We start from the raw sequence: 15,010 nt of genomic DNA on the forward strand, positions 1-15,010 counted from the left end.
ACATTAACTCAGCACCACAGGGGAATATCATTCCATACTGGTTTTCATTCTATCACAGAATTCATGCTATTATAAAGCTATTATAAAGCAGTTTTAGGAACAAGGCAAAACTAGATATTGCATAAGTAAATTACTAAGTGCAAAAGTCTAAGTTAGAACATCTTGGTATCATCTTATCATTCTGTTCAAGCCAAATCCTGTTTCTAGGAAGTGAGTTTTCAATGTAAGAAAACATGATGAAGCCTTCAGATACTCTTTCTGAATGATTGACATATCATGTATTGAATAACTTGTTATATGGATTGAATTAAGAATAACTATTTCCATACCATATATTTAATCAAGATGCTGCACCTACAAATCATTGTTCACTTGAGTAGTTTCCTTCAGTTTATGTGGACCAGCAGTGATTGTGCAGGTATGTAAGACATTCAGAGTCCTGTCCAACCACACATATGATCCTCTCCAATTGTATATTGAATATTAACTAAACTCTTAATTGCACTAAGTTTCAGAATTCTTTAGCAAATCTTTTGTTACAGCTTGCAAGGGACCTTTTGTTTATAAAAGTTACCCTTAATAATTAGAGAAGTTTGGGAAAGCCTGAGACTGGTTAAGGAAAGGGAGGATAATTTACCTCATTGGTTTCTGTTCCATCTGTTTTAACATACATGATACGATAGCCATTCACATTTTTTGAAGCAGGATCCCATGTTAGCTTAGCAGTACTGTGTCCAACATCAGAAAACTTCAAATTTGCTGGTGGGCTTAGAGGCACTTGAAAAGGAAAGAGATAAAACCATGAAAGTGATCCCAGGTTTTAGCTGTGAAATTTTTCATGTCTTGGAAATAAACAGCACATTTTCCATTCAGTAATTTGTGTGATCAGCATTTATGTTAAAAGATCTGCATCAATGGGGCTATGCAAGTACTTAAAGGCAGGTAAAATGGCTTAACTCTACTGAAACAGAACCTTCAGTCTTACTAAAGTGCATCTCAACTAATACTGAAAAAGAAAGAAATTATGGTTTTGTTCATAGCATATATCATAACAAGGTGTAACCTACACAATACTTGCAATAAATTTGTGTAAATTGTATTCGTTCAAGAATATCTTTATCCTATATGCATTTTGCATAAGTATCCCAGCAAAAATATTTCATGACTGTTGGGTAAGTTGGTCCAAAAGTATAACTAGCTCAAAAGATCTCCAAAGATGCTATTTTTTCACCTCTACTTAACCTTTCCTCTTTTATCACACACAGAACTTCTTTCCTAACGGCAGCTCCAGTTAAATCCAGATTTATATACGATGTATTCCTTGACTCTCATGAGCTGAAAGAAAACCAGGTCACGCAAGATGGAGTCTCAGATTGCATCCACTTTTCTTTCACACCAGAAAAAGGAACTTGTGCTGTCTGTTACATTCTGCAATAGGTTCTATATTAGCCCAACACCTGCTGATTTCCTCTGAATTGTGACACCTTTCACTACCCACCCTGCCTTCACATAGATGGTCCCTCACCAATCCATGTAGACAGATAAATATCAGCACTTCAGAAGCTGTTCCCCTCACACAAAGGCAAAAGATAAAAAAAAAAAAGACAAAATCCATATATATTATATGGATTATTATTATATTATAATCCATATATTATATGGGCTCTTTAATCAGACCATATATCAACTCAGAATCTGCAAACAAACACCTAACCAGCTTAGGAACATTCATAGTCAACTTAGCTATGAGACAGAGAAGACAAGAACACATTGGAACTGTGTTTAGATGGGCTTTCTACACACTTTCTGGCATTCAATATATTCCTCAGAGTCTGGTGAAGTGAGTATCATGTGCCAGCTTTCCCTTCTGTCAGTCATGGAATGCACTTATTTTCACCATCCAGCCATACCACAAAATGCTTCAGTCTCAGCTCTTTTCTTTTGGAACCAACCTCCTGACAACCAGACAGGCAGTCCCATTGCCAGAATTACATGATATTTACAGTGAGTGTTGGATAAATCCTGGCCCCAAAAAGAAACCTCACCCCAGAATAAGCTTGCTGATAGTGCCTCTGTTTGGCACAGAAAAAGGTGTCACTACAGTAACTGAGATGATACAGTGTATAGAATAATATTATTTACTAAATACAGAATACCGGATACAAAGCCTAGTACTACTGCAAGTTAGGCAGATCACTCTCCAAGCAGATATATGCTCCGGGAAGAAAATGCTAGTTAGACTTTTCATTAGTTGGAAGGCAGACATAATCACACTCAAAGGAAAAACAAAAACAAAAACAAACAAAAAAAGTAGTTTAAATATGATGTTGGGCAGGACATACATTACGATTGAGCACTGACCATGTGGGACAGGTGAGCTCACCAAGAGCTTTCTTTCCTCCCGGATTGCCCCACTGCCCAATCAATCAAAGCCTGTTAGAAGAGGACTTGTTTGAATAGCTGCATATGGAAGGTTAGAATCAATCTTCTTTCCTATTACAGTTCTTTCCTACAGCAAAAGACCAGTCAGACTTGGCTGCAATGAGTCACCCTAAAAATAAATGAAGGCTGCAGAGTAGCTAGGTTTTTTCTATTCTGGTCTGGTAACTGCAGCAATGATGGGCTGAATAACATATGTTACTAGCTTCTGTGATCTAACACTGCGGTCATGAATCCTCAGCTTCTGCCAATATATCTGGAATTTGCATGTGATCTTCCATCCAACGTGTTAGCCAGATTTAGAGCTGTAAAGCCTCCAAGACAGTACAATATAAAGTGAATTCAGACTGGCACAGCCATAAATGACAAACTACTGTTTAGCATAAATGAAAAACAGATACTGGGCAGACATTGACTAAAAGCAAGGGGGGAAAAAAAGGAGAGAGAATGAGAGCTGAAGAGCAGGAGAAAGAGACAAAGGGCCAAAGGTTTGATTCTCCAAGTATTAAGAATCTTCTACACTCATTTCATATCCACAAGCATGCCCAAGTTGCAGTACTTGGCTATTGGCACTTATCTATCTACAACCGTCCTCTCGGAGATGAGCCAGTTCAAACAGCATTCCTAGAGCTTATTCCTCTATTAGCTGCTGACCTTACAAGCAATTGCTCTGGCATTTTTCTTAGCACTTGCATGTCTGAACTTCGCTCACCTATTAAACGTAAGTGACTTTCACACTGGCTCACTCATGCCAGGAGCACAAACTAAGAGGAAGCAATCACTCTACTGCTGGGAGCAATGGAGATGTCACTGAATACAGTCCCAGAAATAAAATTTTCAATTCCTTTGTCTTCCAAATGCTGAGGCTATTTAGAGAGCTGACATAAAGTGTTGTGTACAGTTAGAAGACAGAATGTAGCCAGGAAACCTCTTGCTGCTTATTAAAAACACACCATCTAGAGGGTGCACAGGCACTTTCCAACCCTTTGTTTACCAAATGTTAGGCAGCAGGGGCTGAACAGAAACCTTCCCTTTGCTTCTTTTCACTCTGCAGTACTACAGATCCAGAGGAATGAACTTCTGCATCTAAGTAGGTTCCCCGAGACACCTGGTATTCTGGCTACAGGATGCTAAACAGAGCAGTGCCTTTTTAGCTCTACATGGTGACCTCCATTCTTCAGCAAGTTCAGAAAACTGTCAGTAGTTCCTCCAAGATCAACAGAGATATCCATTGCACTGCTACCAATGGTGAGAAGAGTTCATATTCCAAAACCAAGCAGTTTTGTAGAAACTCACATCCTCAGCCTCTATAAATAAAGTATTCACACCGAGAAACTTATGTACAGTTAAGACCTTGCCCTACAGACTATTCAAATAATATTTTTAAATCAAATATCTGTTCTAATACATGGAAAGACTATTCTGAATTTTTAACAACACTGAAATGAGTACAGATGTGAGCTACCTACATGTAGTTTCTTGTCCTGTAAGAGGATCACTAGCTTCTTCTCCAAACATGGCATAAACTGTGACTGTATATTCTGTGTTTGGCAATAGTCCATCCAGTTCAAGATCTGTTGAGGCCTCTCCAATTTTTATCTAGAAACAACATGAAGAAAGAAAGACACATAATTCCCAAATTAATTCTCAATGGTGAACAATAGTATTTACATGTTTGAAATTAGGTATGTGATCAAATGCTCTGCTCTGCTCTGCTCTGTCTGTGGTACTCAGCCCAAGATTTTGGAATTCGGCACATTAATCTAAAGAACAAAATTGTCAAAAAGTCAAAATTCATTATAAGGGTAAGAGGATGTTAAAAGTAACTAGCCATGTTAGCAAAGACAAAATAGCCCTCTCTATATTTTGCAACTAATAAGACTTTTTCATTCCTGGCTACATCTTGGCTCATTTTTGGTCACAGGACTGAAATATAGGAGGAATTAAATTCCATGGAAGCTGACATTCAGATTTGTTGCTGTTTTAAGTGTGCATCATTTTCCTCCTCCACCTCTTTGCTAAGAGCCTCATTAACATGGACTGACTTATTTATTGAAAAATGTGTTTCTTCAGGGTAAGACTCAGTCCTCCTGCATCAGCGAGTTTGCAGGGAGGCCCCATTTTTGACAGAATTATGTGCTTACAACTACTCATTTAGCAGAGAGCACAAGTCCATGCGAGCTTTCAGTAGCTTCCTACACTCTTCACAAGTTGGCGTGCTCCTGCACGCTTTTTAGCATTCTTACTTGAATGGAGATGTTGCATATTATCTTAATTATACATATTTAAACATGAGCATAAAAACTTTTTAAATCCCAGTGCAAAAGTTCCATTGGAACTATGCTAGCAACTCTAGTAAATTCTACTATTTTTATTACTTTAGTGATGGAAGATTGGACTTCACCTTGTCCCTTCTTCTTTTCCTTCTGAAAATACTAACTAAAAAATCACTTTTCATGGAAAGCATATGTTTTAAATTTAAAACTAAGAGCTGAACAGAACTTAAAGAAAACCAATAAATATCACAATTGCAACTTTTATTTAATTCAAAGGTCCTGATGAAAACAAAGGCTAAACTTCATATTCCACTGATAACACACTTAGAAAATTTCTTAGTTTTATATAATTATTTCTACCTCTGAGTGTAATCAGCCGATACTTGCACTTTATTCATAACACATAAAAATACTGTAACATATACAGTACTTAAGGCAGTCATAGAAAAAAAACCCAAAATGTTTGCTGATCAAGTGGGAGGTTAAAGGCCATGTGAATAATTGCTATTCAAATGAAAGCTTAATACATCACCTCCTTCTCATCTGCTGCCAGTCCTTCTGTGAGGGGAGCATATAAGATCATGTAACCTGTGGCACCCGCTACTCCATTCCATTTCGCTCTCATGCTGCTCTGTGTCACATCATATAATTGCAGATCCGATGCCACTGGCAAGGCAACTACAGTGGAACAGAGACAGACACTTCAGTTGTCTCAGTTGAACAACCAGCTATTTTTCCAATAGTTTATTTTACCCCAGGAAATATGGAGGAATATAGCTATCTTCAGGCATGAAAGTGCGGTCTGTATGCCACAGCTATGAAGACTTGATTAGTACATAAAAGAATGCACAATTAGAGAAACAAGGAAATGACAACCTAACTGGCTCTAACTTCAGGACAGAGTTACCCCTTACATTTCCTCTAATTATAGGAAGAAACTATCCATAATCATTTTCAAATGTACTTCAGTCTCCCTCTAAGTTCCACTCATACCTCTGATAGCTACATAAGGAGACTACACCTTGGGATATTCTGAAAGCACTCTCTACCACATTGTCTCGTTCTTATTCAAATTGACCCAAGAACACAGAGAGAGTATTGATCTTCTGTCCTTTTCCTTATTTTGAGTCTAAAAAATCTACAAGAAAAGTATCCTCTAACGCTAACATGTAGCTTATATTTTAATTCTCAACAGGTACTCCTAGATACTCTCTCAGCATAAATAATAATTCATAATTAATGAAGACGTGACTGGAAATTAAACAAGTGTTTAATTTTCTACTATAAATAGATCCAATAGATAATGCTGACTTGCACCTTGAACAGTTATCCACAGTATCCCTCTGGTTGCAGGGATAAATTAAACCTACTACAAAACAACTGGAATAAAGTAAAACAGATAAAACTATATTTGCAGTAAGTTAAAATGTGAATGCATTCATAATTTCAAGTTAGAAGTTACTATCAAACCAGAAACCTTTCTAATTATCTGTACGTTATGCATATTGAATGTTTGAATTTAGATTTCACATACCCGTATGCTATTTTCAATGTTCTATACAAAAAAATGTGATTGGCGGGTGTTTTAATCTGTCAGTATCTCACACAAAGGCAGAAATGTAAACAACAATCTTCTGTGTTTCTCCATTAGGATAGTAAAACATACTTTCAAATTGCAGGTATTTTATCATGCAGAGTAATTAATACTTGCACTTTTCAGACTATCAATTTGAACACACTATCAAAGATATCTGTATAAAATGCCTGATGCTGCATGACCTTGGGGTGTGATCTGATTGAATCTCAGAAAGCCAGCAGGGCTGGGCTCCGTCAGAACTTGACTAGGTAACTTCAAAGGAATACCAGGTGCAATAAAAAACAAACCTGTTGGCTCACTATGTGACTCTGTTCTCTCTGTCTCAATAAATTAAACACGTCCTAGCACTGTGGTACAGGGTAGAATATGACTGGACATGGCATTTTGGGTGACTTCAGAATAGGGAGATCAGCACCAATACAGAATCAAAGAACACTGAGGATGAAAGGCACCTCTTGAGATCATCTAGTCTGACTAACTTCCCTCTTCAGTCAGAGTCAGCTGGAGCAGGTTGCTCAGAACAGTGTCCAGCAACACAATAAAATTCTGTCTTCTTCTGTTCAGATTTAATTTCATGGGTTTTTTTTTAATTTGTGCCCATTTGTGTCAGTGGGCACCACTGGGGTGAGTCTGGCTTCCTCTCCCGCACACCCTTGCCTCAGGAGTTTTCACTCATCAGCAAGATCCGCCTGAGCCTTTTCTCCTTCAGGCTGAACAGCCATAGTATCTCAGCCTCTCCTCTTACAAAAGATTCTCCAAACTCTTAATCAACTTTATAGCCTTTTACTGGACTCACTCCAGTAAGTCCACATCTCTCTTGAACTGGGCAGCCCAGCACTTCACTGAGCATCTGAACGTAGCCTCATCAGTGCTGACTGGAGGACAAGAATCACCTCCCTCAGGCTGCTGGCAATCCTTATCTAACATAAGGCTTTTGGCCTTCTTTGTAACAAGGGTGCATTGCTCAGTCATAGCCATCTGGTTGTTTACCAAATGCCAGGTCCTGCTCTGCAGAGTTGCCTTACAGAGGGGTCATCCCCAATTGTGTATTGACACATGGTATTCCTCCCCAGGGGCAGGATTTTGCCCTTGCTTTTGTGGAACCACATGAGGTCAAACACATTTTTCCCCTCACGTATCCATGCTGACTAATTCCAGTCCCCTCCTTGTCCTTCATGTGTCTGGAAAGGGTTTCAAGGACTAGTCGCTCCATCACCTTTCCAGGGACTGAGGTGACAATGAACAGGCCTGTAGTTCTCCAGATCTTACTTCCAAAGGGCTGACATTTGATTTCTTCCAGTATTCAGGAACTTCTCCCAGTCACCATGACTTATCAAGGATAATCAAGACTGTGCTCCCAATGACATAAGCCGGCTCCCTCAGCACTCACAGGTGCAGCCCATCCTGTTTTATGGATTTAGGTATGTCCAGTTTGCTGGCTCGTTTAAGGAGTGCTGCTGTCAAAGCATTGTAGAAAATGTCTTGATAGCTTGCGACTTGCTGTGCTGTACTTAGAGCAGACAACAGCTATTGACAGATTACCTATAGACTTCCTGGCTCCCAGTTTGAACTAAAAAGTTACTCTCTACTTCCATTCCTATGATCTGTCATAGTTGCTAAAAAAGTTATTGCATTTTGTATACAAACACATAAAACTGATATGGTCAATAGAAGAACGTTATCTCAGGTAGAATCATAGTTTCCATTACAGAACATATTTGTAAATGTATTTGCCCTAACAATATTCCAAGTCACTATTTTACAGACAGAAAATAACTGAATCGTTGAGAAAGGAGCTTACAGAAGTTACCTTGAGATCTTTGGCACTGGGGGAATCACATAGGTATTTCTGGTCCCACCTAATCCTCCACTCATGAGATCATCTGCGGTAACAAATCTACAAAGCTTAGCTCTACACTCAAAGTGTAGGAATGTTCTGATTTGGAGTTCAATGCAACTGACTTCGAAGTTCAAACCAATGATAAAGCCTTTCTGTGTTTAAGCATCCACAGAGCATTTGGACTTAGGAACTTAGCCCAGAATTAACAAATAGAAATTCAAGGCAAATGCATTAAAAGAGGCTAAACTGAAAAAGACTCCCTTTGCATTTCTTTTTCACAAAGGCTTATGCTTACGTAGTGTGATAAAATGCAGAGACTCAAATCTGTAATGAACATTATAAGGATACTCACGTGTAGTTTCAGTTCCACGGAGGCCCTCACTAGCAGCGTTTGAGTATATAGCAAATACAGCTATCTGGTATTCAGTTAAAGACATCAGGTTTTTCAGAACTGCTGCTGATGAACTTCCATCTACCACAACCTGTTTAGAAGAAAATTCAACTAAATATGCATAAAGCAAACTAAGTATATTACCATCAAACAAATCAGTCTCTCTTTCAGACAATCTTTACACTGGCTTCTAAGAATCAATTTTCAATTCTTAAATCAAATTTGCTTTTGCTACCTTTCTGTACAGTAAGGTGACTGAAAAAAAGAACAGCAACCATATACACAATCAAAATGTTAACTGAATAGAATTTAGAATAGAGAAACTGCTTAGATAAATGTAATGTGTAGAATACAGTTTAAGAGCATATATTGGGTGTTCATTGACATAATTACTACATCATCATAAATAAGCTTTTAGAACTACATGTGTACACACTCAGTACTTCAAACTAACATTAATACATATCCATGCCAAACAAGTTTCTAGTACAAGAAGAAATAAAATATATCCTTAGTTAAATCCATTTGCTCTTCTGCATTTCCCTTCAATTGTGTAAGCTGTCGGCTGAAGATAAGAGCTTGTTCTACGACATTCTTCTCATCTCCAAAATGCCTAAGTCCTATTAAAATAAACACCTCTCTCCAAATTTTCAATGACTAGCAGTAGCTGTCCCAAAATATACACCCATATCATCTTCCTTTTATGAATTAATTCTTCTTAGAACTGAAAATCAGGCTTCCCATCAGCTGCTGCCTCTTCTGCTCTTCTAAACGGAATAGTGCAGGGGAGGTCTATAGAACTGGTTCAAGTAACTGTATTTGTAAGCAAAAATGTAAGCAGTTCTCCCCACCCCCGAAAGTACTCACTGTTACAGTACTTTTCCTTTAAATTACAGTACAGTAGCCTGGCTACTACCTAACCTTCCCCACCATTCCACATGACCATACCTCCTTGACATAGAGGGCTTCAGAGCCCACATAGTGAATTTCAGGGTAGATTTTTAAAAGATCATGGATTTTAAGTCTGGTTTGTTCTTGTTATTATATTAAAAATTGCTGTGAAGCTTTTCCTCTTATTACCTCTTCTGGTTGTCCTCCTCGAGTAGGATAGTACACAACCCTGTATTTTTCCACTTTGCCTGGTGCATGTGTCCAGCTAACCCGGAATCCTCTAGCAGTTACCTCAGATGTGACCAAATCCGAAGGAGCTCCAAGTGAAGCAGCAACTGTTCCTAGGTTAGAGAAAATACAAACTTTTTACTCCGCTCCTCAATTGCTGAAGCTCCAAAGATCACTCCTCATCAGAAGATCAAATAATTGGCTACTGCACATTTATTTAAGTAATTTTCAATGGAAATAAAGAACTGATAGTAAGAATGAGTATTGTGTATGGAGTTTTCACTGGGACTAAGCCTCCCTGGTCTTTCATAAACTTTTATATGAAAGAGACAAAAATACAAAGTTAAGCCTTCCCTGTCCTTCCTCTCATCACTCTTTCAACCTCTATTTTTTTTTTTTTTTTTCTTCTCTCAGATTGCTTTCCTTCCAGTCACAAAAACCATCCAAGTGCATATACAGCTGTGATCTCCTGTGTTTCTCTGCAGGTTGGAAACTGATATGCTGCCTGTCAGCAGATTGAAGAAATGTAGTGAATGGTCATTGTCTCTGGCAATCGTACCTTTCCATAAAGATATCTCATGTCTATAGTTTTTCCATCCTCTCCCTCTCATTTCCCAGTTGACTACTTACTCTCCTCACAAGACACAGCTAGTATTTTTGTATTTCTTCCAGTTTCTAGGTGAATAAAAGAGCAAAGAATTGTAATGAAGCTTTACTAATACTTTTTCACTGCACAGGTAGAAGTATGTGTGAAGACAGCATTCTTTGCTGATGTATGTTACAAGCTTATTGAAAAATCACTCAGCATTTCTCTGATATTACAGAATCACTAGCCAAGCAATACAAATGAAATCCACTGAAACCTCCCAGAATTTCCCCAGGTAGGACTGTTTCTCTGACAAATTCCAACATTTTTTTCACAGCCATTCCTTTTGTTCACAGAAGCAAAAATATATTGTACACAGGGAAGGCTTTTCTACAGACAAATAACTTTCTTCACTTGTCTTTTTATGTTCTGAAGCTTATTTTCTCTGTATTAAATAAGAAATAAAAAAGAAAATCCACCATCAGGAAGGGAGAAAAAAATCTTATTGAAAATTTTGAAAACTTAAGAGACAATAAAAACAGTAAGTTATGAGATGGAAATCACAGACAAATGTAACCGTTCCATGTGCAGGTGTTAAAGTAATTCATCCCAAAAGCAGTGTATTGTAAAAAAGTTTTCCTTACCCACAACCTGCCAATAGTTACAGCAGAATGAATGTATATTTTTGTACTTTTGGTACTACTAAAGACCATATTTACCACTATCAAAGACAGAGGGCAGAAGAAAGATACCAAAGACTAAAACATACCTAGAAAGATAACCTCATTTTGTGAGCAAAAGACTATGTAGCAGGAGCCAAGTGCCAGAAACCAGCTTAGAACTGCAGGTATCTGGAATAAGATTTGTGGCTCAAAATTCATATTAGCTTCTATTAGACCTTGTTTATGATTCACCTTTTATTTCCTTTTCCTGTTCCTCAACTCGTGAGCACACTGTTCTGGTAAGACCTTCAACAATGGTATGCATGAAGTTAAAGTCAGCAACATTGTAGACATGCGTGCTGTCAGGTTCAGAGGCAATCTCTTTGAGTTCATTTATATCTGCATTCTTTACACCTTGAATTGGAAAGAAAAACAAAGAAAATATTTGCAACTATTTGCAACAAAAAAAAGAAAAAATCTTGTACACACAGGGACTGATAAAAGATTACTAAAATCCAGTTCTTTCTATTTGATTTAATGACTAACTACAGAGTGCTCTGTCATTAAGATGCTACTTCAAGATGTTAATTTCTGCCAGCATAACTGGCATATTTTCAGCAATCTTGTGATAATATAGCATTCATGTACACTGTTAAATTCCAGTTACAGGAGCAATGGATTGGAGAACATATTAAAGAAGATTTAAATTAATAATGATACTTCCTGGATACAGACAGAAAAGAACATTTTCTTAATAAAGAGGGCAATAGATACAAATACATCAGAGTATAATGGGACACAGTACATGGAATACGGCAGAATACACACCAATAGCAAACAGCTCAATGCCAGCATCTCGTAGGTTTTTAGCAGGAGGGATAACATCATCTTGGGACTTCCCATCAGTGATCAATATACCAATTTTAGATACTCCAGGTCTTGCACCTGCTTCAGGCCTAAAGCTGTTTTCCAAAATGTAAGTTAAGGCAAGACCTAAAAGAGGAAACATTTTAAAGGACTTTAAAAGGGGAAAGTGTTCATTAATTTTGCTACTATCTGAGCATTTCCTTTTCCACTGAATTAAAAAAAAAAAAATCATTAGAAGCCTTTTAAAGAAGAGTGAATATAAAAGAACAATTTACTGAGAGATTAAATTCCAATAAGCAACCTAAACAAAGAAGTTGACATTCATATTTAGCAGGCTTTTGATCAATGAATGTATTTTAAACTGCCTATGGAAACCTAAGCTGATCTTTACAAAGCAGATTGAACATATCACCTCTTCTTTCTTACTCTGCAAAGTTAGAATAGGCAGACCCCTCTCCTTCTCTCTACATTGCTTATAAGAAGGCACATGCTCTGGCCAGCTTAGTAAATGCCCATATGCAATATAATCTTACTTTAACTTGTTTGCTTGTTTATTTGTCCTTTCCACTCTACAAGCAGAAAAAGAGCTTAAATAAATCTTAGGGAGAATCTGATTTTAGAGCTGCTAATTATTTAAAGGAAAGGAAGACGAATAACTCCGAAGGACAAACCTATAAGTCAAAATGGGATCTCATCTGAAAGCTCTTTTAAGTCTCTCGTAATAAAACTTTCTAACTCATCTTGTTCTAACATCCATATAAAATAATAATGATAATTTACTACTTGCTGCCTCACAAGAACCTCATTCCTAGAATCATCCCAGAGTCATCCTGTCTTTTCTCCCACAGCAATCACTCCTTCTACCAAAATAAAGGCTGCTGCAGAAGAGGAGATTCTTGCACTTTCTTTCTCTCCTTCTTTCTTCACCAGAAAAAAAAAACAAACCCAAAAGGAAGGGCACTATTTACCTAAAGCCATGTCGGGGTCTTTGGAGAGATCATTTTCCTGGCAAGACAGTCAATATTACTGACTATCGCTTTGATGGCACTGCTTTGTATTCAGAGACTGTATTTTTCCCAGGCTGACAGACATCCTTCATTTATCCTTCACTAAGTGTCTTCTGGGGCCTCAGTGTTCTAACTACTAAGAGGTCAATGAAAATCTAAAAGCCTGAGTTGATAATCTGAAAAGTTATTATTGCCATTAATAAAAGGAACAACCTGAAACATGCACTTTACCTGTTAATGTATTCCCTCCTTTATATGGTAGATTACGGACTGCATCCAGAACAGCATCTTTTGTGCCATAGGCATTCAGATGCCACTCAATTCGGGGATCACCACTGTATTGTGCAAGACCTAAGGAACCAGAAATCAAGGTAATCCATTAGACAATAAAGCACTTTTTTTCAAGTATCTACGTTTTATGTACTAGGTTACTAACAGCTTACCACAGTAATCTTACAACAAGCAAATTTGCTACCATACCAGAAAATCCACATTGCTTGATGGCAAAAAAAAGTATTAAGTTGTTCTTAGAGGCAACTTTACATACTTTCAAAGTCTTTCCTTCAAATGCTAAGGAAAGTAAATGAGAAGAAATACACAACTTTTTCAGAATTTTGCAAGATTCCAAGAATTTTTTTTAAAAAAAGGATAATTTTATTTAATATGCTTTTGAACAGACTAGAATATAAGTAGCAAAACAAAAATATAACATTCAAGGTAGTTTAAACCATGACAAAAGCCATCCATTGGCATGTTCTTCCTCTGAAAATTAAGCTGCAAGGATTTGATCTAATTCTGATTGAAGTCAGTAAGGTTGTTTCCACTGTTTTTTCTTTTCTGCTGATATTGCATCAGAGTTTACTTCAGCTGAGTATCACAGTAAACTGTGAGGAAATACTGCAAATATTTCAGAAGCATCTAAGGATAGAAATGCTAGTTTCAGGTGAGGATGAATCTTGCACAAGTAAGTCGCATTAGCTGTTAACTATGCTGAAATAATGAAATTCTTATATCACTACAGAAATATTAAGACAAAAATACGGCACCTTACCTACTCTTGTCTTCTCAGATCCCACATTGAAAGCAGAAACCAGATTTTCCAGGAACAGTCGAACAAGCCTGAAATTGAATCTGCCAATACTCCAAGAACCATCTACCAGTATCACGATATCTGCAATTGCTGGAGTTTTACAGGTAAACAGGCTTCCTGTGAATCATTGAAGTGAAAACAATATTGTTAATTAACAATAAAATTGTAACTCAAATATATGCATTCCTCCTCCCACTTAGCTTAATAATGAAACCTTTCTTCCATGACCAAAGTAACAAATAAGCAAAATCAATAAATTTACTTGTTGTAACTTCAGTAAAAGAAGCACCTGGCCATTACCCACTTCAGTTCTTTCATTAAGATATTAAAGATTACTGTTAGGAGACTCATGAAAAAGAAATACTGCTTCTAAAAATATAATAAGTCAGAAGGAAAAAAAAAATTAAATGTCATATAACACAATCGAACCAGCAGTTCCTTTTCATACTCAAAAATATACATATACAGCATACATTTCATGACACTTAGCCTTAAATGTACGCAATGCAGAGAGCAAAGTAGTTAAAGATCCCTTTTATAGGCAACACAGAAAAAAAGGTGTTGCTACACATCTCAGCAACTCCATAGAAAAGCTTCTTTAGATGCCACAGTAGACTTCTAAAGCCAGAAGTGAATCTCACCATGGGAGATGAGAGTAAAACTGCAGGTCAACTGAATATGCTGTATTAAACCTAAATAAAAGGCACTCAACACAGCAAAGGTAAAACACCAAGATCTCAGACTCAAACTCACCATCTCTATAACTAGCACCACATGAACACTTAGTCTTACAGACATATGGAAAAGCACATAAAAATAAAAGAGCGTTAAAAAAGGAATGGAAAAGACCTGATGACAATTAGCAGAGACGCGTATTAATAGTCTCTAAGGTTTACCTACCCAATGGGAAAAACAGAGGAAAGAGATTAGACACAGTATGCAAGATCAGCCAGCAAGAAGGGTTTTAGTGGTACAGATTCTTGAAAAATTGAGAAGTTTAAATGGAAGAGCTACATTCAGTTTGAGAAAATGACAGTAAAGGTAAGTAAAAGAAAGGAAAAGCTTTCCACAGCCAGAGACAGAATTGCCACATCCCACAGAAGTGTCTTTGTGACTCTTAAAGTAACGTTGAAATT

At 37.3% G+C, this 15,010-nt stretch overlaps 1 protein-coding gene across 8 annotated transcripts in view; it reads right to left on the reverse strand.

Moving 5' to 3' along the window:
- Nucleotides 1-15,010, reverse strand: part of COL14A1 (collagen type XIV alpha 1 chain) — a 116,343-nt gene that overhangs the window by 66,711 nt on the left and 34,622 nt on the right. For all 8 annotated transcript variants that reach the window (XR_008448685.1, XM_054059430.1, XM_054059428.1 and 5 more), the window contains 9 exons: nt 13,836-13,991; nt 13,016-13,135; nt 11,739-11,903; nt 11,163-11,324; nt 9,624-9,775; nt 8,505-8,634; nt 5,248-5,393; nt 3,909-4,038; nt 638-777 (listed from right to left, as the gene is read on the reverse strand). Coding sequence is in view for 7 of the 8 variants with exons in the window: in XM_054059430.1 (XP_053915405.1) it covers nt 638-777; nt 3,909-4,038; nt 5,248-5,393; nt 8,505-8,634; nt 9,624-9,775; nt 11,163-11,324; nt 11,739-11,903; nt 13,016-13,135; nt 13,836-13,991 (1,301 nt within the window). In the remaining variant the exon portion in view is untranslated. The remainder of the gene's footprint in view (nt 1-637; nt 778-3,908; nt 4,039-5,247; nt 5,394-8,504; nt 8,635-9,623; nt 9,776-11,162; nt 11,325-11,738; nt 11,904-13,015; nt 13,136-13,835; nt 13,992-15,010) is intronic.

The sequence above is a fragment of the Cuculus canorus genome, chromosome 2, assembly GCF_017976375.1.
Source record: "Cuculus canorus isolate bCucCan1 chromosome 2, bCucCan1.pri, whole genome shotgun sequence".
Taxonomy (NCBI): Eukaryota; Metazoa; Chordata; class Aves; order Cuculiformes; family Cuculidae; genus Cuculus; species Cuculus canorus.